At 38.9% G+C, this 22,782-nt stretch overlaps 2 protein-coding genes across 2 annotated transcripts in view; both read right to left on the reverse strand.

Moving 5' to 3' along the window:
• Positions 1-8,916, reverse strand: part of LOC107082646 (calpain-1 catalytic subunit-like) — a 21,979-nt gene extending 13,063 nt beyond the window's left edge. Inside the window, exons 1-5 of the mRNA XM_015371432.1 lie at positions 8,784-8,916; positions 3,811-4,063; positions 3,609-3,678; positions 299-417; positions 39-172 (exon numbers count right to left, since the gene is read on the reverse strand). Coding sequence (XP_015226918.1) covers positions 39-172; positions 299-417; positions 3,609-3,678; positions 3,811-4,050 — 563 coding nt within the window. The 5' untranslated portion in view covers positions 4,051-4,063; positions 8,784-8,916. The remainder of the gene's footprint in view (positions 1-38; positions 173-298; positions 418-3,608; positions 3,679-3,810; positions 4,064-8,783) is intronic.
• Positions 8,917-10,189: 1,273 nt separating this feature from the next.
• LOC107082647 (calpain-2 catalytic subunit-like) overlaps positions 10,190-22,782 on the reverse strand; it is a 23,149-nt gene continuing 10,556 nt past the window's right edge. The window contains exons 10-19 of the mRNA XM_015371433.1: positions 21,572-21,795; positions 21,397-21,433; positions 21,223-21,288; positions 20,431-20,488; positions 20,284-20,348; positions 20,112-20,180; positions 19,938-20,016; positions 11,312-11,428; positions 11,083-11,141; positions 10,190-10,352 (exon numbers count right to left, since the gene is read on the reverse strand). Of these exons, the coding sequence (XP_015226919.1) occupies positions 10,329-10,352; positions 11,083-11,141; positions 11,312-11,428; positions 19,938-20,016; positions 20,112-20,180; positions 20,284-20,348; positions 20,431-20,488; positions 21,223-21,288; positions 21,397-21,433; positions 21,572-21,795 (798 nt within the window). The 3' untranslated portion in view covers positions 10,190-10,328. The remainder of the gene's footprint in view (positions 10,353-11,082; positions 11,142-11,311; positions 11,429-19,937; positions 20,017-20,111; positions 20,181-20,283; positions 20,349-20,430; positions 20,489-21,222; positions 21,289-21,396; positions 21,434-21,571; positions 21,796-22,782) is intronic.

Genomic DNA, 22,782 nt, shown 5'->3' on the forward strand with positions numbered 1-22,782 from the left:
GATGGATGGATGGATGGATGGATGGTCCCAGTCCCTACTTAGCGTAAGCTTTCTCCAGCAGAGCGCTCCAGAACTCGCTTCCTTCTGCTGAATGGACAAACAGCAGCTCTCCATCTTTAACTGGCAGCCGGTCATCAATCACCACGTCCACCCACTCCCCAAACTGCCAGAACTGCACAAGGAGGAGAAGAAGGACAGACGGAGAGAGACAGGCTGAGCCAGTGATCCAATCTACAGTCCCCCCCCTCATCCCTTATGTAGGACAGGGGGTGTGGTTTGTTGACAGGTAGGACCTCACCTGGAAGTGGAAGATGCCAGCATACGGATGGTTAAAGTTCTGTCCATGAGGAACCACCCGATGGAGCAGCCGTTGGTTTAGAGTCAGAGAGCCGATAGCAGCCAACAGCCAGCAGTCCCCTGGAGGACAGACACAAGGAGAACAGTCACCTGACAGGTCACCTGCTCAGGTGATCCATGCAAGACCAGGGGGCCTCAATAAGCTGCTGTCTCCGTAGACACCTGTCTTGCCTGTGGAGCTCTACAGCTCATGTAGGACACCTGTTTCCACCTGCTGTGACCAGCAGAGGGAGCAAGATCTGCATGAAAACCTGAAGCAACCTTAAACCGCAGCAGCTCAGCTTCTCCATCATCTCCTTCTGAAAGCTGCTCTAACCTTGGAAGTTCTAGTCAGCTGAAGCAGAACCCACATGTAGAGCTCAGCTGCAGGCCTGGTTAAAACTGTCCCAACTGGTTCTGTTAAAAGGATGGAGTCCCACTCTAAATTGGCCTTAGATCAAATGATGATGATGAGTGCGAGATGAGGAAGATAAGCTCATGTTCCTGGAAGTGTTTTTGCTGCAGTCCATCATAACAGTGATGATTCATTACGTTCAGCTGAGAGCCGCAGATGGTTCCCTCTAATGGAAGCTCCATCAGCAGACGCCGCCGTCAGATCAATGCGTGCTGCCTTCAGGTGCTCTCTGTTATGCTGCGTTTCTCAGATGTTTACTGCTGTTTACCTCTTCAGGCTGCATCTGGAAGAGGATCTGGATGTATAATACATGTTTAAAATGTGAAAACATCTAATTGTTTGCTCTAAGTGGCTCCTGCACTGATGCATTATTTAGGATTATTGGTAAATATATAAATTATTCATCAGAACAGAGTCCCTGTTTGTTCTATGAATCTCTGATGACATTTTGTCAAGGGTTGTGTTTGAAGTTCCTGGATGATAAACAGAACAGTAAAAGTGCAGAATAAGCCTTTAAAGGGATACATTGGTTAATGGGCTTCCAATGAATGGTGGTAAAAACAAAACACAGAGGTATGTAAAAATATAAAAAATAAGCTACACTGTTATGAACGACAGTAGATTTTTTTTTTAGCTTAGTAAGTCTTTTTGATTACTAAAATTGATTATATGGAATAATCTGGAAACATGTGAATGATTTACTTATTGGGTTGGAGCGGTGATAGTTTTAAAGTCTACCAGCTGCTGGAAGGAAGGATCTGTGATAACGCTAATCCTTTGCGCATCTAGGGTGCAGCAGTTTGTCACTAATGGAGCTGCATTGCAGTCCACTGGGCTCCTCGTTTATTAAAAGCACACATGTATAACTCAAGGCCCACTGTCTGAATTCGGCCCCTAATGGTAAATCTTCTGGCCCTCAAGAACCAAGACAGTTATTGGTCATCAAACAGATGTAGACAGATTAACCCTTTTTTTCCCCCCACCAATATAAAAATGTTTTTTCTTGCATAGGTGTCGACCATTACATGTGTTTACCGATACATCAGTGCATTCAGCAGCCATACCTTAAGGTTACATGTAGTGTGTTTATTCACATTCCCTCCATTTGCTCTACGTTGTTCTTTTGTTGGATTTGTTATAATTTCTTTGTTTAAATTGATACTTATAACATTTTTATCATTGCGTCATTTTTACCACTTAAATGCAGGACAAAAAAAATAAAAAAAATACAGGCTTCGAGAGCTGACCCAAAAATATCAGCAGCACATCGGTGATTGGTTAGAAATAATCAGAATTAGCATCATCCTTAAAAAAAACTGTATTGGTTTATCTCTGAAATAGAGCCATGTGCTCTTTAAAGTTCAAAAAGATGGATAACACTGCTAAATGCATAGGAGTTAAAGGGGAACACCGTTTTTTTTTTACATTGGGCCCTTGATTTTACGTTATTACATCATATTCCACTCATCCATATGAGTTTTGTATCATTTGGAGCCGTTCTGAAGATATTCGGTTTTGTAATCCAGGTAACGTCTTCCTTTGGGCAATGCCTTGAAGGCACAAACTAAACTGTTAATAATTTATTATTTATGGTACGCCAGCATTCATAACATGTAGGCGAATCACTGTCCCCCAGACATCCGCGGTTATATTTTTTATATTTATATCTTATAAAACAAAGCGGCGTGTGTAAGACCTGTTTATTCTAAAGTGGCCTGATATGAAAATGAGATTGACACCTCTGATCTAGAGGATGCCTGATGTCAACACACAATCAAATTTCTCATCATTAGGTGTGGAAACAGCCTCACCTGCAGCTTTAAAGCAAACAAAGAGAAGCTTGACCTACCACAGAGCTTCCGTCGCACCTGCTGCTGTTCTTGGAAAGATGTTTTTGTCCCTCCCTGTTCTTAAAAAGCTCCCTGTGTCCCTCCCTGTTCTTGGAAAGCTGTGTCAACAGCCACCGGTTCAACAGGTTAGGTCCCAATGCATGCTGGGGATAGTGAAAGCAGAAGTTCAGATCATTTGCTGATTTAGCAGGGCGAGCCTACCTCTCTGATTGGTTGAGGCATAGACAGCTTTAATAAACCTGATGGACATTTCACCAAATTTGGATCAAACTCTGGAACGATACTGCTGCCTCTGTTTAAGGCGGAGAACTGACCGTTTCTATAACCGTAGAAATTCAACATCTATCAATTCTTCCAGAGGCCTGCAGAGCTGCGGATCAGAACCAGATCTAAGAAGGCCGCAAAATTTTGGTTTCTAGACGGGTTCAGGAAAAAAAAGAGCAGAAAAGCAGAAAAGATGGATTCCATTCTCTCTGGTGAACTCAGGAGACAAAAACAATCTGATTTATTGGCCGCTCAATATAAAAACGAAAATAAAACCGAAATAAAAATAAATAAAGGCCCAGTGTGAGCGGCCATCTGCCGCTCACACTGGGCCTGGTTCTGCTGGAGGTTTCTTCCTGTTGAAAGGGAGTTTTTCCTCTCCACTGTCGCTACAAGCATGCTTAGTGTGAGGAATTGCATTCGAGTCAATGAGTCGATGCAATCAACTAGTTTTCCTAAGATAGAAAACTTTGAATCAATTTGACTGGATGATCTGGTGAACTGTAAAGTGAATTGAGATGACTTGTGTTGTGAATTGGCACTATAGAAATAAACTGAATTGAATTGAATTGAAAAATATTCATTGTCAAATTTCTGCTATTTAAAGAACTTTCTACACATTTAGAGTAAATGCTAAATATAAATGTCCACCTTTTTATGGGATGTTTTGATCTTTAACCCTGACCACCAAATATCCATCAATAGTCTGAGATTCCAGTCACATGAACTCCAGACAGACTCACCCAGCGCCCCCTGAGAGATGTCAGTCCTGGTGGCTCCGCCCACAATGAACTGAGGGTTAGCTGACAGCTCCTGGAACAGCCAATCAGAAACAAGTATATCTGTTTTATAACACCAGCATGACCTCACTTCCTGTCACTGAGAGGAAACATGAGCAGCCAATCACTGACTCTGACTGAGGCTGGTCTTGGTTCTGGTTCTTACCGTGGGTCTTTTCCATTCCACTCCTCTGGTTTTGGCGCTGAGAGGTCCAAGTTCCTTAAAGCCCAGCGAGGCAGGTTCTGCCGGGAACATGGGGTCCTGAAACAGGGTTCTGTTCTGAAGGCACTCCTCCTTTAAGGCCTGGAAGTCCTGGTTCATGAACTTTACCGCCTGCTGGGCCGAGCCCAAGCCTCCGGCTCGGTCCCGCTCATGTTGGATTCGTCCTGACACTCCGCCGAACATCCTGGTCCTAAATCTGCCACGGAGAGGAACATCAATAATAAGAATCTGAAGAGAGGAACTGGAGCAGACCCGATTCAGATGTCTGAAAACCGAACAGAACCAGATTAAAAAACTTAACCAGAGCAGCAACGGTCCAGATTTGTGGAACGGTTTAAGTTAAAGTATTAAACTAGTGGAATCTCCAAAGCTCTTCATTCAACTCTTTAGGAAACATCACACGATTTTTCTGGTGTCTGATTTAAGCTACCTACTGTCACATAAAGGTCCCCATCTTTCAAACAGGTAAATATCTCATCATGATATTTCAATTCAATTCAGTTTATTTCTATAGCGCCAATTCACAACACAAGTCACCTCAAGGCACTTTACAGTTCAACCAGATCATACAGTCAGATTGATTCAAAGTTTTCTATCTAAGGAAAACTAGTTGATCAACTCACTGACTCCAATGCAATCCCTCACACTAAGCATGCTTGTAGCGACAGTGGAAAAGAAAAACTCCCTTTTAACAGGAAGGAACCTCCAGCAGAACCAGGCTCAGTGTGAGCGGCCATCTGCCGAGGATGACCGGGGTTCAAGGAGACAGAAGCAGAGATACAAAAAGCATATAGTATGAATGGAGTTATCACTCAATACGATTAGAGTGCCTGGTAAACTGGGTCTGCCTTTTTGGTCCAGAGCTGGACTGATTTGAATCCTACTTGAAGGACAGGGACTATTCCCATTTCGGTAGATAACTTTACACTAGAGACCAGAAAAATCACATGTGGTGTTCCCCAAGGATCCATATTAGAGGCTCTTATTCAGTCTCTACATGCTCATCCTAACTAAGATCTAAATAAACAACAAGAACATGCTACCATAACTATGCCGATGACACTCAGCTGTGAAGAATAGTTTTGGAAAAACAAAAAAAAGCATTTAAAAGTTAGCACCCTGCTTCAGTAAATCCAGCTAGGAACCAGGAATCAGGTTCTAATCTGGGTGTAGTGATGGACTCAGACCTGAACCTTCAGAGGCTCACAAAGACAGGAACTAAGCCGGCCTTCTATCACCTAAACAACTAATCTCCGAGATTAAAGGACTGATGTTAAAAAACTAATTCCTGCTTCGTTCACCTTTAGTAGAATTGTTCCCTGCAGCAGTGTCTTCACAGCTCTGCCTAAAAAGTGGTTTCAACCGATCCAGAATGCTACTGCCTGCGTCCTCACTAGAATTGAGAAAGTGGAGAACATCATTCCAGTTCTAAAGACCTTCTAATGGCTCCCACTATCTCAGATAATATACTCTAAAATCCTTCTGTTAGTCTTGAAATCACTGAATGGCTTTGCTCCAAAATACATTCCAGATTGGTTGGCAGTGGATCAACAGCCAGACCTTTCAGCTCTACTGGATCAGAACCAAAACCAAACATGAAGAAGCAACTTTTAGTTCTTCTGCTCCACTAATCTGGAATAAGATCTAAAACCCTCAATATTTTTAAATCTAGATAAAAAAACATATTTGTTTAGAGTTGTATTTGACTGAGAGATCTGAACATTATTAATGTAGTCTTCAGTAAAACTTACGTTAATTTTTTTATCAATAATCGTAGCTTTTTTATATAGTCTTATCTTATCTATGACCAGTTCAGCTTCCTGTGCATCTTATACATCAATCCTGATGAAGCTCTTTAAATTGTCTGAGCTGTGTGTTATCTATGTTTCCAATGATAATATTAGCGACTGAATTACTAATCTTCAGATATTAAAATTCATATAGTTTTATGTCCAATAACTGATGCATCATCTAAATCGCCTTTGCAGTCATGTCAGTCATAGTTTGCTGTCAGCAGTAACTGCCAGAGGTTTGGTCTACAGAGATCATTCATGTGAATATTTAGTAAAGGGTTCCTATCAATATCATGATTTGATCCTACAATCATCTAGTTTTAGGTATATCCAGGACCATTTTATTTGCTTTAACTCATCTAACAACTCTTTTAATTTCCTTATTCATAATAGTTATGAGTTAATGCAGATGTTAATATAACTGAATCCTCTGCATACATCATTATTTAAACACATTTGTTTAAATGATATTTTCCAAACACCACTGGAAAAAACGTTCTAGAAATAAGTAAAAATGTCTGAAATTAAGTGTATTTACCCTTAATTTGAGTTGATAAATGAGAGTATGGAATCAGTATTTTTATGCTTAAAATAAGATATTTAGATAACATGCACTTCAAATAGGACAATACAAATGCATTTTCTTATTTTAAATGTAAATTGCCTTGTTCCATTGGCAAAATGTCTCTTTTACCTTCTCAATTCAAGAACAAATGCACTTTAAAAAAAAAAAAAAGCAATGACTTATCTAGATTTTGATTTTTTCCAGTGAGAAAAACCATTTGAACTGGAAAAGGCACTCTCTTTTTTGTTTAGCAGTGGGATTATTTTTTCCTGTTTCAGCATTTGTGGACGTGGACAGCATGGGAAACTGTAATTAGGCAACTAATGAGGTAATGTTCTCATCGGCTTTCTGTCCAAGTTCTGTCAACACCTGATGGTTTAATTCTCAAATTTTCTGGATATTTCTTTACCTTATCTGTACATAGACAGAATAGAAAATCCCTTTATTGTTCCACAATGGGGAAATTCTGGTGTTTACAGCAGCAAAAAGATTATAGAAATAATGGTCACACAAATGTGGACCTTAGAAAAATGTATAAGAATACCATAACAGTGAAGAGATAAAAGATAAACAATAAATGACTGATCTGTAAAGAGTTTTAACAATATAAAACTTTGCACCTGGAGAATAAATAACAATTATACAGCTATGGACATTTTACAGTTATGGATAGTTAAAAATAGCTGCAACATCAAAATGACAACAGCATATTATTCAACTGACTGAGATACAAACAGTGCAAAATCAGCATGAATGTAGCAACTTATTGAGGTTGTTGAGAACAGTGGTGGTTATAAAGTCTTACGGCTGTACTAGTTTCTAACCTAAACCTTTTCCTATACATGATTTTTATATTCTATAAATTATTTTATCTTGTTTTGTTTTCTTATATCCCTCGACTTGGTAATGACTTGGATTTTTTTTTTAATATCTGTTCTATATTTCAGTCTTGCACTTTAATGTCTGTATGTGGTAAGTCTGTATATATTTTCTTTTTATTGTCTATGTCTAAAGTATGTCTATGTCTGTATTTTACAGTATGTCTATGTCTGCATGGGAAACTAAGAAACGTAATTTAAATTCTTTGTATGACCAGTGAATGTAAAGAAACTGACAATAAAGCCGACTTGGTAATGAGCATGCCTTAGCATTTTCCTTTAAGAAGTTCGTTTTTTTGGTTTGGTTATTAGCTGCTCTGTAGCAGATCAACAGATCTGCTCAGGTTTTCCAGAGCTATATTACTTTTGAAATCACAACATTTGTCTTTTTTACACTATGGTTGTCATATCGAGACACGTGTACAGTAATACTCAATGTATCACCAAATTCCTGCCAGTTCAAACCTCTACTGCACAATTACTGTGACCTGAATCTAAACTAAAATACAAGTGAAACAATGAAGGATGGAAAATAGTTGACTTTTTCAAACAGAAACATCGAAAAAAACAGAAATATGAGGCTTTTTATATGGTTAGGGCTTAAAACTAATCTTTGACATATTTATGGTTTATATGCAGTTAGATTTAAGAAATAAAACCTAATTTTGTACATAGTTTTAATGGTTTATATGCAGTTAGATAAAAAAAATAAACAACCTAATTTTGCACAGTTTTAATGGTTTATATGCAGATAGATTAAAGAAATAAAGAACCTAAGAAAATAAAGAAAATAAAGAACCTAATTTTGCACAGTTTTAATGCTTTATATGCAGTTAGATAAAAAAATAAAGAACCTAATTTCGCAGTTTTAATGCTTTATATGCAGTTAGATAAAAAAAATAAAGAACCTAATTTTGCACAGTTTTAATGCTTTATATGCAGTTAGATTTAAAAAATAAAACAACCTAATTTTGCACATAGTTCTAATGCTTTATACGCAGTAAAGGAACTAAAACAAACAAACAAAAAAAATTATATGTATTAATGATTTGCATTGGTTTTATACCAAATTGTTAAATCATTGCAAATGATTTACAAAATAATATCTTAGACTGTAGTTTCTATAATTTCTAACCTTCACTGGATTTTTATTGCACCTTTTCTTTTTTTGGAGTTATTAAATATGTCCTGTAATAATTGCGGGTTCATTCATTTAGTTCTTCACTTTCCTGATTGACCTTCTCTGATGTTTTTCCAGCAGAGGTTGGAGAAGTTCTCCATCAGCTGGTCCGTTTCAGGACTGTTAGCTTCAAACAGGTAAATCTTTTAAACACAGCAGTGATCCTGTCCTGGTCCAGAAGCATCATCAGGAACAGCAGATGGAACCTGACAGAACTCACCTGCTGATTTAATCAGCTGATCTCAGATCAGAAGCCTGCAGACTTTGATCCGTCAGCACCATGATGACAGATTTAAAGCTATCCTTCAGAACCTCCTGATCAGGTGACCTCTTCCCACCCAGAACCTTCAGGTAACACCTGTCTGGGCGCGCGCCTTGGACACATTGCCTGTTAATTATTTCTAAATCAGTTTAAAAAACAATCGAAGCAGCTCATCCGGACCACGTTTCCCAGACCGGGTCGGAATCCAGCTTTACTTCCAGCCCACCGTGTTCCTCACCTGTTCTGCTGCTCTGCGGTTCGGCCGGGATGCGCTTTGATTCCTGCTGTCTTTGGTTCTGTTCCGGATGCTGCTGAGGAGGATGCTACACTGCAGCAGCAGCAGCCCTACCCTGAGGAGGGGCGGTGCTCCACCCAACAGGGGGGGTTCTTTGAACAGCGCCCTCCACAGGACGTTTATGGTTAATGCTCGGGTGTCAATATGATGAGCAAAGTGGATTCAAGTAAGGGACATAAGGGGCCAGTGGCCCTTTAGAACTGGCCCCTATATTAAAAACACACTATTCAAAAAATTAAATAAAAGCAAGTCCGTTTTTCTTAAGAAGTCAGACAATTTTCAGATGGAATAAAATGAGAACTTTTTTTTAAGATATGCACTGACAGATGAGGCCATTACTGATTTGAACCGATTTAATATTTTGTTTTAAATTTACCTGAACAATGATTTACTTAGTACTAAGTTAAAACCAGTTTTTGTTTGATAGATTAGGAGTCCGCAACCCTATGCAGTCATTTCTGTTCCATCATTGTTGCAAAGAACATGTTTTACAAATGGAAATTTGAAAAAACAGATTTTGTAAAATTAAAACTGAAAAATGGAATCCAGAAATTAAACTTTGTAAAAAAATTTTAATTTAAAAAAAGGCATTGGCATTAAAAAAACTTCTAATTTATCAGATTATTTTTTAAGTTTTTTTCAAATCTTTATTTTTGATTAATTTTTATTTTTACAAAGATATTTTTTTTTACAGATCTTATATGTTAACTCTTTTTATTTTATTTTTTATTTTTTTACAAATTTTGTTACTCATTTGAAATTTTCACTTTTTTTTTCAAATTTCTATTTTTTTACAAGGAGGTCTTACAAATAGATTTCTTTTCAAATTGCAATTTACAGCAACTGCGACGGTTGAACAAGCGAACTGGTAGGAAAACTCCAGATTCTGGACAAAGCCAGACTACTGGCTTATTTTTCAGTATATAAATATTAACTTGTTGTGAATCTGAACTGAATTCATGAAATTGATAAATGAGTGTTTCAGTAAAACATTTCACCTGTTTCTGGTAAAAATCCTATCTACACCAAGTTGGTTCAGTTCACTGAAGTAATGGAAAGTTATGAGGAGCTGATAAAAGAGCAGACAAGATGACTTTCTGCTGAATCACTGTTGTTCTGGAGGAACCAAATATTGTTTTTTCCCCCGGAAACAGTGAGACCAAAGTTCTGCTGCGGGGTGTTGACAGATGTCTGGGTCTCATACAGGATGTGTACCACCCTGGAGAGGAAAACATCCAACTGAACTACTTCAAGCTTTCAGTAAAAACAGCTGGAAGCCGTCTGTCTGTTCTGGCTTTACTAACAGGTTCTATTTTACAAACCTGCACAGCATCAGGACACAAACCACATGTGTTGTAGGTACATTTATTGGCTTTATGAGACAGTTGGTGTAGAAGATAAAATACTCATAAAAATGTCAGAAACTGTATCAGAAAGAGAAGCTAAAGCTGTAAACGGTGCGATGGACCGACCCAGAAAGGTTCTGGTTCAGATCATGGCGAAGTTTAACCACTGCAAGAGAAACAGAGAGAGATCAAGGATCAGTTTCTGAGCTCAACGTATGCTGATATAAATACAGTAAATCTGCTGTGTAACTATTCTTTGCCATCATGACATTATTTCTAATTGGGCTGTGAAGTTATGAAGTTGGAAATAAGTGGAAAAAGACTTGGTTGGTGGTATAATCAAACCCATCCTCTCATAAAAAGCTACTGATCATCTTTCCTGTAAAACTGGGTTTAAAAAGTCTAAAAGATGAAACAGAATCTATAACTTTTTAACTTGAATGTTGTTTGTTTTAATCCACTCAACTGAACTTTACTTTACATGTATAACTTAAAAATTTGAATCTAGTTAATAAGTTTATCCTGTTTACAAGCTGTTACTAAGCCCTTTATAAACTTTAACTAAACTGTTAATCAGCTGTAACTAAACAGTTAAAATGAAACTATTCTGTGAATAAGATGCATTTAGATTGATAAGCTGTAGATTAACTGTATATAAGCTGCAACTAAACTTGAAATGAGTTGTATCTAAACTAAATAAGCTGCGAATATCTAGTAATTTGCTGTAACTAAGCTACAATAAATATGAGACTAAACTCTTAAAATGAACAGTTAATAAGCTGTAACTAAGCTATTTATAAGCTGTTATTACCTGTTGGAAAATGGTTAGTAAGCTGTGACTAAAGTAAAGTAGTTATGAAACTATTAATAAGCAGATAAACAAGTTTCATTTTCACCTGATTAAAGTCGAGCTCAATGGAGCCGCTGTCTTCGCTGTCCAGTTTCTTGAAGATCTCTGAAGAGGAAAATGAAACACATGATTCAGGGTTGAACAGAGCTGGAGATCTATGAAACAGAACTTTTAACAACATTGAAAAGAAAATGGTGCAATGTCTGCTTCAGTAAACAGACTGGGTTTTTAGGAATGGTAAATGTTGTTCTGGTGAATGGTTATATGAGACTCACTGAACATCATCTCCAGCCTCATCAGGCACCCCACAAAGTTATCAAAGTCGATGGTCATGTCTGTTTCAGAGTATCTGGCCACCAGCAGCTGGTAAATAGTGTTGTTGAGGGTGAAACCTGCAGGAGGACAAAGACGTAGTTGGACAGAGCATCTAAAATGCCTACTAACATGAAGACAAGGTAAAACAACTGATTTATCAACTGAAAAAACAAAAGTTAAACAGGAAAAAATGTTTTTAAATGGGTTATTCTGATACAAACAAATTTTATTTGTGAGTAGATCCCTTAGCAAAGAAAATTTACGCCTTTGATTACGACATATTCAATGCAATAAATAAACCACGGAAAACAAGGGTAAAGAAATGAAGAATAAAGTTAATCCGAGCTAAAATGAGTTTGGTATTTAGAAATGTGTCTTTATTTCGGCAGATTTGTTTTGTCCTCACATCAGATGGGTATAATAACTTTAACTAAATCCAAAGCTGTGTAAAGATTTACTGAATAAACAGAACTAACCTGAAACAAATATAGACTTAACATTAATTCAGACGTTAAACAGAACTCAGACTCAAACTAATGACAGTGGTTTCAAACAGTAAATGAAGGAAAGTTTGAAAGAAAAACTGACAGAAAAGATTGAAGGAGGTAACGTACCGTCTCCATCAGCTCACTGGGAGCAGCAGCAGAGAAAAACAACAAGTTAGATACAAAAAAGAAAAAATAGAGATGTACAGGAAATGCCTAAACACAAACCTAGCATCATCTGAAACAGACACCAAGCGTCACACCAAACACACATATCATCATACAGAACACAGATTTAGCATCGTCTGGAAGAGATATCACACTGAACATCTCTAAACTTAGAACAATTGGTTCCAGAGATGATCTTGAAATGATTACCCACACCGTTTAGACTACTGTAACAGTCTTTTCTCCTGTCTAAACAAAAAGGAGTTGTCTCGTCTGCAGCAGGTTCAGAACTCCGCGGCGAGGTTACTGACTTGTACGAACAATGCTGTGTTTATTTATTTAATTTTGGCACTTTTTATCCTCAATACAGGTCCTTTCATTGTCATGCTCCGTCCTACATTAAAGTATGTTGTGTCCATATACCCGCTCTCGGAGGCTGAGATCTCAGGACCAGAACCTGCTCATGGTCCCTTGTTAAAGGACCAGGGGAGATCGCTCCTTTCTTTTTTTAACATTTAACTTTTTATTGAAATTTTTACATTTATTTACATATACAGTGAACTTGAACACAACACATCCACCTCTACCCAAAATAAAAAGGAACCAAAACTGTTGCTCGGGGGCTTGTACTCATTATTACCTTATTGTCTCTCATTTTCAAAGGCCTTTATCCANTATTACTATATTTATTCTTGATTTTAGGCGTGATGAAAAAACGTATAAGGTTCTTCCATGCAAACTCCCTCCATATCCGCGAATTAGTAGATGTCTGTTGTGTTTTCCACATATCTATCCAGTCTTTATCCGTAATTGTCATATTAAACTCTGATTCCCATTTAGATCGCTCCTTTCTGGTGGTCGCGGCGGCGCTCTGGAACGATTTCCTGTACCTTGTGTTAACTTGATTCTGTTGATGTCTTTAATAGTGAACTGAAAACCTATTTGCTTAAGAAAGCATTTTAATTTGGTTGTTTTATGACCATGTCTTTTGTGACTGTAAATGTATTTTATTTGTATTTAAATTATGTGAAGCACTTTGTGACCTCTATGTCTGTGAAAGGTGCGAATAACATTACTTACTTACTACTTACATATATCTAACAATACAATAAACACACCTACCATCCTGCTGACCTAGCATGCTAAAGAATATAAACCTAGCATTCTGCTGCACACACTTTACACCGAGCACGCACCCAGTATTACAATAAACATAAATTCAACATCACCTTTAAGAGAACATTTTAAAGAAGCTAATTAAGACATTTTGTTCCCAACAACCTCAATTAATTGTTACATTCATGCTGATTTTGCACAGTTTCTACTTTAGTCAGTTAAATAATGTGCTGCTGTCATTTTGGACATCTCTGATGTTGCTGCTATTTTTAGATATTCATTACTGTCAAAATGTCCATAGCTGGATATTGGTTATTTATTCTCCCAGTGGACAGTATTTATAAGTGTTGCACCGATAAAGAGTACCAACAAATAGGGCACCGTTACCATCTCGAGAACCAAAAGTTATATTGTCACCCATTCCAGGTAGGTAATAAAAAGTTCTACTGGATTAACTTTGTATTAGTCTGCTTCCTGCTTCACTAAGGTAGGCAGCAGCTTGACAAAGCTATGATGGAAATTATTTTACATATCGGTATCAATACTGCACAGCCAGGTATCGGAGCCAAAAAATGGCATCCGCGCAACACTATTTATATTGTTAAAACACTTTACAGTATTTCATTTGTTTATTTTTTTAACATTTCACTGTTATGTTATTCTTATACATTTTTCTAAGGTCCACATTTGTGTGAAATGTTTTTCTTTTTTCTATAATCTTTTTGCTGCTGTAAACACCAGAATTTCCCCATTGTGAAACAATAAAGGGATTTTCTATTCTATTCTATGTTTGGGCTGTGGGAGGAAGCCAGAGTACCTGGAGAGCACACACGCAAACCCCATGCCGAAAGACCCCAGGCCGGGAATCGGACCAAAAACCTTTTTGCTGTAATGCAAAAGTGCTACAAAGTGGGCCGCATTGCAGCCCTATCTTGCATCATTCAGAACACAAAGCAGCAGTACACTGTAGATACACCTAGCCACATGCTGAACAAAACTAGAATTAAGCAAAACACCTAACATTCGGCTAAACACACCAAGCATTATGCTGAACACAGCCTTTACTATGCTGAACGCACGCCTAGCCTCACACTGATCATTATGATGAACACACACCTAGCATCAAGCTTCATATACGTTTGCATCACGCTGAAGCATGGATGTAATTTTGGGGTGGGGTCCGTTTGGGTCCTCTGCACATTTTACTGTCCAAAAACAATGTTCTGCTACAGTACACAGACAATCGTTGAGCACTTGGACCATGCGGACAACCGCAGGTCAAGCTTAAGCCCGCTTCCCTGAGTTTAGAAGCTCCTGATTGGCCCACCGTCTTTTCTTGCGTGATTGGCTGTCCCCTCTGTCACTTCTGAGAAGCTCATGTTTCAAACATCTTATGCGGCACTGAATCAGGTCTAAAGTTAGTTATATAAAAAAAATACTTGCCTTCCCTCCTCTACTGAAATCAAAATGTCTTCAATGTGCAGAACACACAACTAGCATTATGCTGAGCACACCTAGCATCAAGCTGAATACACAACAAAAAGATTATACTGAACAAACGGCTATTCTCATACTGAACACCAACCTAGCAGCATGCTGAACCCACACCCAGCATTGTGGTGTAAAACTGCAAGCAGCATTATTTACAAACACATCTAGCATCACGCTGAACACACAACTAACATTAGGCAGAACAAACACACAGTAAAAGGCCGATCTCCCATCAAGCATTGCTCTGAGCGGACACAGCATCACACTCAGTCAAGTTGAACTTGTCGAAGAAGAACTCAGGGTTCCTCCTTCATTCAGACTCCCAGATGAGTCACTTCTTCTCCTAATACCATCTAAATACGACCAGAATGCTGGACTAGACAGAAGGATATTCCAGATAAAACAATACTTCAGTTTAGATAGGTTTTAAATACAGGGAATAAAATTGTTTTGTAAATTACCATGGGACATCTAACAGAGGTATGAATGTGTAACAGCAGTTTATTACACAGGAGACTTTAGTGGTCCAGCCAGGCTATGTAGAGTCAAAAAGGACATCACTGAGGTAAGGGGAATCCAGCAACACACTGGTGATGTCATAGGTGATTTCTTAATGGACAGGAGGATCATGCTCTGAAGGTCAGTGCTGCTCACCAACCTTCTTGTTTGCTTTGCACACTGACACTTTGCAACACAGTGAGACCAGGAACTAAAGCTGCATCCTCAAAAACAAGGTTCTGGACTGATTTGTGTAGAGTAGAAGGCCTGGGTGATGACTCATCCTAACCACAGAGGGGTGTGTGCCAGTTATCCTAGGAATGTTGGTTGGAGCCAGCCCCTCCCACTCGGCTGGGCTGGTATTTTTCCAGTAAAAAGTGGTAACTAAGCTCCCATTCCACCCACTAAGGCTTCGCTGCATCACAGTGAAGCTGTTTGTTTGTTTTTGTAGTTAACTTCAGTTGCAGCTTTCTTCTATCTACTTCTATGTTCTTTTATCGTGAAACTGGGATTGAGCAATTTCTTTTCTCCATCGTTAGAGGGACTTTAACTGGGAGAGCCTAGATTATAGGCCTTAGAATATCTGCTATTGAGCTGGAGGTCATATCCCATATAGACAGACAAATAAAAGGCAGAATATAAGTCTAACTAATCCCCAATATGTGATGCTGAAATTTTCTTTGATTCTTAGAGTGATATTGGTTTTTCTTCCTCCATTTGCAAGAAAAAAATGGCACAATAGGAATAATTGTTACACAGGTCTCAATTTGAACAAATGAGAAACGTCAAAAAAAAACAACATTAACAATTAATAACAAATGGAGAGGCGTGGCAATGCATGTACTCCACATAATCTGAAGGCATGGATTGCTGCTGAATGCATACATACATTTTCTAACACATGCACTTATCAAACGATGCTGATGAAAGTCGGCCCATGTATCAATCTCTACTCTATAGTTATGCTGCTATAGGCTTAGGCTGCTGGAGGACATGAAGATGACCTTCCCTCACTCTCCTACTGCTCTTTAATTTAGGATTATTTGCAGTTTTTTAAAATCTTCAACAGTATGTTTTCAGTAGGTTGCCTGGCCTGGTTCTGTTCAGCCATTACAGTATCTNAAAAGGCCGATCTCCCATCAAGCATTGCTCTGAGCGGACACAGCATCACACTCAGTCAAGTTGAACTTGTCGAAGAAGAACTCAGGGTTCCTCCTTCATTCAGACTCCCAGATGAGTCACTTCTTCTCCTAATACCATCTAAATACGACCAGAATGCTGGACTAGACAGAAGGATATTCCAGATAAAACAATACTTCAGTTTAGATAGGTTTTAAATACAGGGAATAAAATTGTTTTGTAAATTACCATGGGACATCTAACAGAGGTATGAATGTGTAACAGCAGTTTATTACACAGGAGACTTTAGTGGTCCAGCCAGGCTATGTAGAGTCAAAAAGGATATCACTGAGGTAAGGGGAATCCAGCAACACACTGGTGATGTCATAGGTGATTTCTTAATGGACAGGAGGATCATGCTCTGAAGGTCAGTGCTGCTCACCAACCTTCTTGTTTGCTTTGCACACTGACACTTTGCAACACAGTGAGACCAGGAACTAAAGCTGCATCCTCAAAAACAAGGTTCTGGACTGATTTGTGTAGAGTAGAAGGCCTGGGTGATGACTCATCCTAACCACAGAGGGGTGTGTGCCAGTTATCCTAGGAATGTTGGTGGGAGCCAGCCCCTCCCACTCGGCTGGGCTGGTATTTTTCCAGTAAAAAGTGGTAACTAAGCTCCCATTCCACCCACTAAGGCTTCGCCGCATCACAGTGAAGCTGTTTGTTTGTTTTTGTAGTTAACTTCAGTTGCAGCTTTCTTCTATCTACTTCTATGTTCTTTTATCGTGAAACTGGGATTGAGCAATTTCTTTTCTCCATCGTTAGAGGGACTTTAACTGGGAGAGCCTAGATTATAGGCCTTAGAATATCTGCTATTGAGCTGGAGGTCATATCCCATATAGACAGACAAATAAAAGGCAGAATATAAGTCTAACTAATCCCCAATATGTGATGCTGAAATTTTCTTTGATTCTTAGAGTGATATTGGTTTTTCTTCCTCCATTTGCAAGAAAAAAATGGCACAATAGGAATAATTGTTACACAGGTCTCAATTTGAACAAATGAGAAACGTCAAAAAAAACCATTAACAATTAATAACAAATGGAGAGGCGTGGCAATGCATGTACTCCACATAATCTGAAGGCATGGATTGCTGCTGAATGCATACATACATTTTCTAACACATGCACTTATCAAACGATGCTGATGAAAGTCGGCCCATGTATCAATCTCTACTCTATAGTTATGCTGCTATAGGCTTAGGCTGCTGGAGGACATGAAGATGACCTTCCCTCACTCTCCTACTGCTCTTTAATTTAGGATTATTTGCAGTTTTTTAAAATCTTCAACAGTATGTTTTCAGTAGGTTGCCTGGCCTGGTTCTGTTCAGCCATTACAGTATCTCTTTATCTTTTAGACAGAAGCTTATACTGGAACTAACCTTTTACTTTCTCTTTAAAATAGAAAGTACTTCATGTATGGCTAGAAAACCAACAAATATAAAAGATAAAGCAAACTTAACTACACTTTTTCATAATAAGGATTCGCTGGAAAAGATTTAGACTTGGAATCTTTCCGTATGATTGAACAAAATAGTTTTTCTTTGTAAAGCATATTAAGAAAATACATATGCTAGAAATTGGTGCTTTTCAAATAAACTGACTTGACTGAACTTGTTCCACATATTTTCCTTGACTTCAGAAATTGCCCAAAACAACCTTCAGATTCCGAGAGCCACCTGCTTTTGAGTAGCATTTTGTTAGACATTTAGCCAGATCACCTCACTTTTTTGGTTCTCTACTCTCCCGGCACTTTTGGTCCTTCCAGAAACTCAGTAATTTCAAAAATACCAAAGGCTTGTTGAAGAGGAGTTCAGCAATTAATCAGCAGTGCTTTCTTCCACCGGCAGCAAAAGTAAATTAAGATGGTGAATGTACAATTGCAACTTAAATACTCTGACTGGTCACAAAAGAAGTTCTAAGATAAAGATGCACGTCAAAATGGTAATCTGCCTTGTCAGTTTGTCAACAAAAAGCCTATTCTAAATCTGTGTTAGAGCAGCGGAGCTCTGTGCACCAAGGCTGCTCCAACCGCAGCCATAATGTCGGCCAGTTGTCGGTTATTTCTGTTTATATACTTGGTCACCAAATTTTGCTTTAAGATGTTTTTATGCGAGGAATTTCACTTCAAAACTTTATTTGTTTCAGTTCAAGATTATGAGCCTACTTTTAAATAGGCCTACGCTTTCTGGAGCAACAAAATTCAGCTGCAGACTAGTGTGTCTGCAAGGCAAGCTAAGCTAACGGAGTCTGGCATTGGGAATCCCCAGTTATAGCTAACTCACTGTAGTTCCTGTACAATATATAGGTTATGTTTACATGGAGATAAATGTATATTGTGAAGACCAGATGCATTTTGATAAAAACATAAATATCACATTTTTTTTTTTTTTACTTTTAAGTACTTAAACTTATAAATATTGGAAGGAATCAATCAACCACATGAACTCCACAGCTGGTCCAGTACTATCATTTGTCAGCTGCGTATATTAGCTGCGACATATTAATCAAGATGCTATGTTCGAAAAAATGTGATTGACAGATGACCATTAATATATGATTGGCTGAACTTAGGTGTACAGGCTGACGTATAACTAACTGGCCTGCATAAAATAACCATGAAAAAACCCCACATATTTTAAAGACAGAGTACATTTATATAAACGTAGAAGCCAGAATGATTTGACATTTAAATATGACTTTCCTACGACTTTAAACACTAACAAAAACTTTGTGTTTCAAAATGAGTAAATAGTTAATCACATGATTGAGGGGAAAAAGTTAATCCAGTTGCGTGTTCTTTTTACCGCCACCCGCTGGACTGATGGTGTACTGCAGGTTTTTATCTGACTGAGTAAAATGCATTTCCTGGGGTCTTTGAGAATAAAAAGGAACAGCAGGCTGATGAATTCTCTGGGATTCTTATTACCCCAGAAAAAAAATCCAGAGGGTTTAAATCCCGAGGTGTTTGGAACCAACTAAACCAAAACTTGTCCGCCCTCCAATGAGCCCCTCTATCTCTGAAAAATCCCATACGGACTGGATTCTGGGAAAAAAAAACTTTCTCCGCAAACGTGAGTCCCGTTTATCTCTGTTTTTGCAAGACGTCGTTCAAAATTCCCACGGACCCTGAACCAACCTCTTTGAACTTCCCTTCTCACTTCCGGTTCCGGTTCACCAGCTCTCTGAGTTCCCCTGAATCCAACCCATTTGAACTCCTCAATAAACCTGTTAAACATTTACTCTGGTTTCTCTGAGGGGTTTTCTGCATGTGGGTCAGATCTCTTAAAAACACCATGACACGAGGCTTTCAGTGGAAAAAGGTCTCATGTTGGATAATGTGAGAGTAAAGAAGAAGGGGAGGAGAAGTTTGAGTGGGGGCATGTGTTCAATGAACACTCAGAGGGAGTGTTTCCTCAATGAAAAGAGGAAGAACCAGAGCAGATGTGCCCGTTAGCAAGCAAAACCGGAACTATGTGTTGATCACAGTCAACCTGAGGATTCACAACCAAACCACATCAAACGGAGACAGTTTAAAGAATGCTGCTGCTCCGACTTCACAGGCTGCTGAAGCATGAGGCACGAGCGTGGCAAACAGGAAGTTCCTGCACATTACACATGGCACAGGAAGACCACATTCACAGACCCACCTGCATTTTTAAAGGCCACCCTCATCTCCGGAGTGCTCATCGTTCCAGAGTTATCTGTGTCGTTCTGCTTATAGATTGACTGCAGGAGCAGAAAAAAAAACACACACTCAGATATACTCAAATCCCCAAACACAGGAGTACATCTGGCTTCACAGGTCAAAGGTCAAAGCTCACCAGGTATCTCTGCACCTTCTTCCACAGAGTGGCGAATTCTCCAAGGCCCAGCTTTCCGTTCCCGCTGTCCTGCTGCAGGTTAAAGATCACTTAAAGGTGTCTGGACAGGTTGAACACTGACTGACAGTAAATTCTAATTAAATAGCAATCATTCATGTCTGCTAAAAGATACATCCATCAGGTTGACCATGATCCTGCAGGTCTCCAGGCTGAATCCATCCGTTTTGATGTCAGTTCCTGTCAAAAAACAACAACACAGGAAGTCATCTCTGCAGCCGCTCCTCTTTAACAAGTTTAACTTATCGAAGCTTTGGCTCACGTTTGCCGACAATCTTGTTCATGATGGTCCTCAGTTCGCATGCAGAGATCTCCTTGTCCTGAAACAGAAGGCAGTCAGTCAGCAGGGGATAAACACCCTTCCTGTCTCCCTTAAACACCTGCCATGCCGGTAACTCTCCAAGGCAGCTCAGAGACTTCCTGATTAGTTTATTTCCAAAGACTGCGAGGCAGGGAAGCTTTAAATGAATCAATGAAGCATTTGAAATCTAAACAAATACATCTGTCCTCAGTTTGTCAGCAGGGATTGGAGATTGGATGTGGATCAGAATCCGCAGTCCAGTGGAGCTTCCTCTGCTGCAGAACAGCTGCAGGAAGAGGACTTTGATTCCTCCAACAGTCATACTGCAAATATTTGGTTCTTACCAAAGTAAAAAAACGTAGATTTTGGAGGTGTTTGATAATTTATATTGTCTTAGGACATAATTTCTAATTTTACATGTTGACTATGCTTATGGTTAGATTTTAGAATCCTAAATTAAGAAACCTTGTTAGGTAAAATGAACTGAAAATTTAACGTATTCTGTTTTTTTTCTTCCTTGTTTTTATACTCCCCTTTTTTCCAGTGCACCAGGAAATGCCTTAACCACCATCGATAAAAAAAAAAGCTTCAGAACCAGGACAAGCAGAGTCTAACTTGTATATTAGCACTTCACCGTTTGGTTTTAGTTAAACAAAGAAATGACAACAAACTGGTTCCATTAAAAGGATTGAACATGACCACAGTGCATAATGAGACAGCTGCTTGGCTGCGGTGAGTCACTGTCAGACTTACATCTCCTGCAAGTTTGGAGAACAAGTTTCTGAACCCTGCATCTACTTCCTCATCCGACACCGTCTCCTGGACACGATCACCGCAAAAAAGGCAAAGCACAGCAGTTAACCAACTAGCAGCTGTTACCTGCTAATTAGCGGCAATAACAAAAGATGTGGGCGGGGCATCACTTACGTCCGTGAGCTCTGCACTGACCGGGTCATCACACGGCCTGAAAACAGAACAAACATTTAGAAATTGGTTCTTTTATTCTGGAGTCAGATGAAATCTGAAACAGGAAAGAGGAAGGAGGAGGTTCTGGTCCTCTTGCCCTACAAACCCAACAGAACCGGTGGCTTTTGGCTCTTACACTGTCTCTGTCTGCTTCTCGGAGAAAACTCGGATGCAGAAATCTCCATTTTGATGTGGCTCAAAGGTGGATGGGACGATCAGGTATTCTCCAGGCGGCAGCTTGAAGCGGGAGGTCACCTCCCGCAGGTTGATGAAGGTCTCTGACCTGGCCGTCTGAGCGTGGGTCAAGAAGAAGTTTTTATCCAGGTGGACCTGCGTCTGTCCGCGGAACTGCAGAGAAACAGCCCGTCAAGATACTGTACCTGTTTAGGGGGGCAGATGCTGTGGCTAATTGGCAGCAATCATAGAGATGTAAAGAATTAACAGACATTTCTATAATCTGCTTTCTGATTCCAAGAAGATGAAGAGTGACAAAGTGTTTATATCAGGCCAAGCTTACTCAGAAAAATCCAGTGACTCATTCAAAGAAATGCTTTGCTGAGGTTTAAATAGCCAATGGAGCAAACCTCATATATTCTAAGAAGCCACCCCTCCCTGCTGCTCCCAGGCTTCAGACTAAACACCCAAAGATTCCAGAGGATCGAAATGAAACACATTTCAAGAGTATAAACCAGCCTGCTCTGTGTTGAGGCACAGATTGAACTTGATCAAAAAGAAACCCTGAAAGCAGGAAACGCTGGTTTCTTAAAAAACTTTTGTTTTTGCTTCCATACGTCTAGAATTTTCTGTTAAATAATAGTAAATTGGGTTTTCCTTAACATTATTTTTTTATGAGTGTTAAAACGTTTGTAGTAAAACAGGTTGGTCAGGGTGGTGGAGTTCTCCAAGCTGTAAATCTGTAACATTTTTCAGCTATTTATTGGAGTATGGGGGCACTTTTGTTCCAGTATTGTTGCAATGAAAAAAAAAAACAGATTTTTAACAGATTGGATATTTTCAAATTATATATATATATTTTATGTTTTTAGGGATTGTACATTTACCTGTTCTGTTTTTTTCTTCCAAAATTCTGTTTTTCTGATTGCATTTTACCAGTTCCATTCTTTTCAAACTGGTCTTCAAAAATGAAAAAAGCACATTTCTATTGGTCTGCATGGAATTAGTAACAATATTGTGTTGGTCAGTGTGGGTGACAAGTGTTTGTATCATGCTTGAAGCAAAGAGAATGGGACCTGTAATGTCCAATTTAAAACTCCGCAAAACTCAATCTGAAAAACAGACATTTGAAAAAAAAAAAAAGTAAAATCTGTAAAAAAAAATAATAAGATT

This window comes from Cyprinodon variegatus, unplaced genomic scaffold (assembly GCF_000732505.1).
Source record: "Cyprinodon variegatus isolate N-32 unplaced genomic scaffold, C_variegatus-1.0 Scaffold58, whole genome shotgun sequence".
NCBI lineage: Eukaryota > Metazoa > Chordata > Actinopteri > Cyprinodontiformes > Cyprinodontidae > Cyprinodon > Cyprinodon variegatus.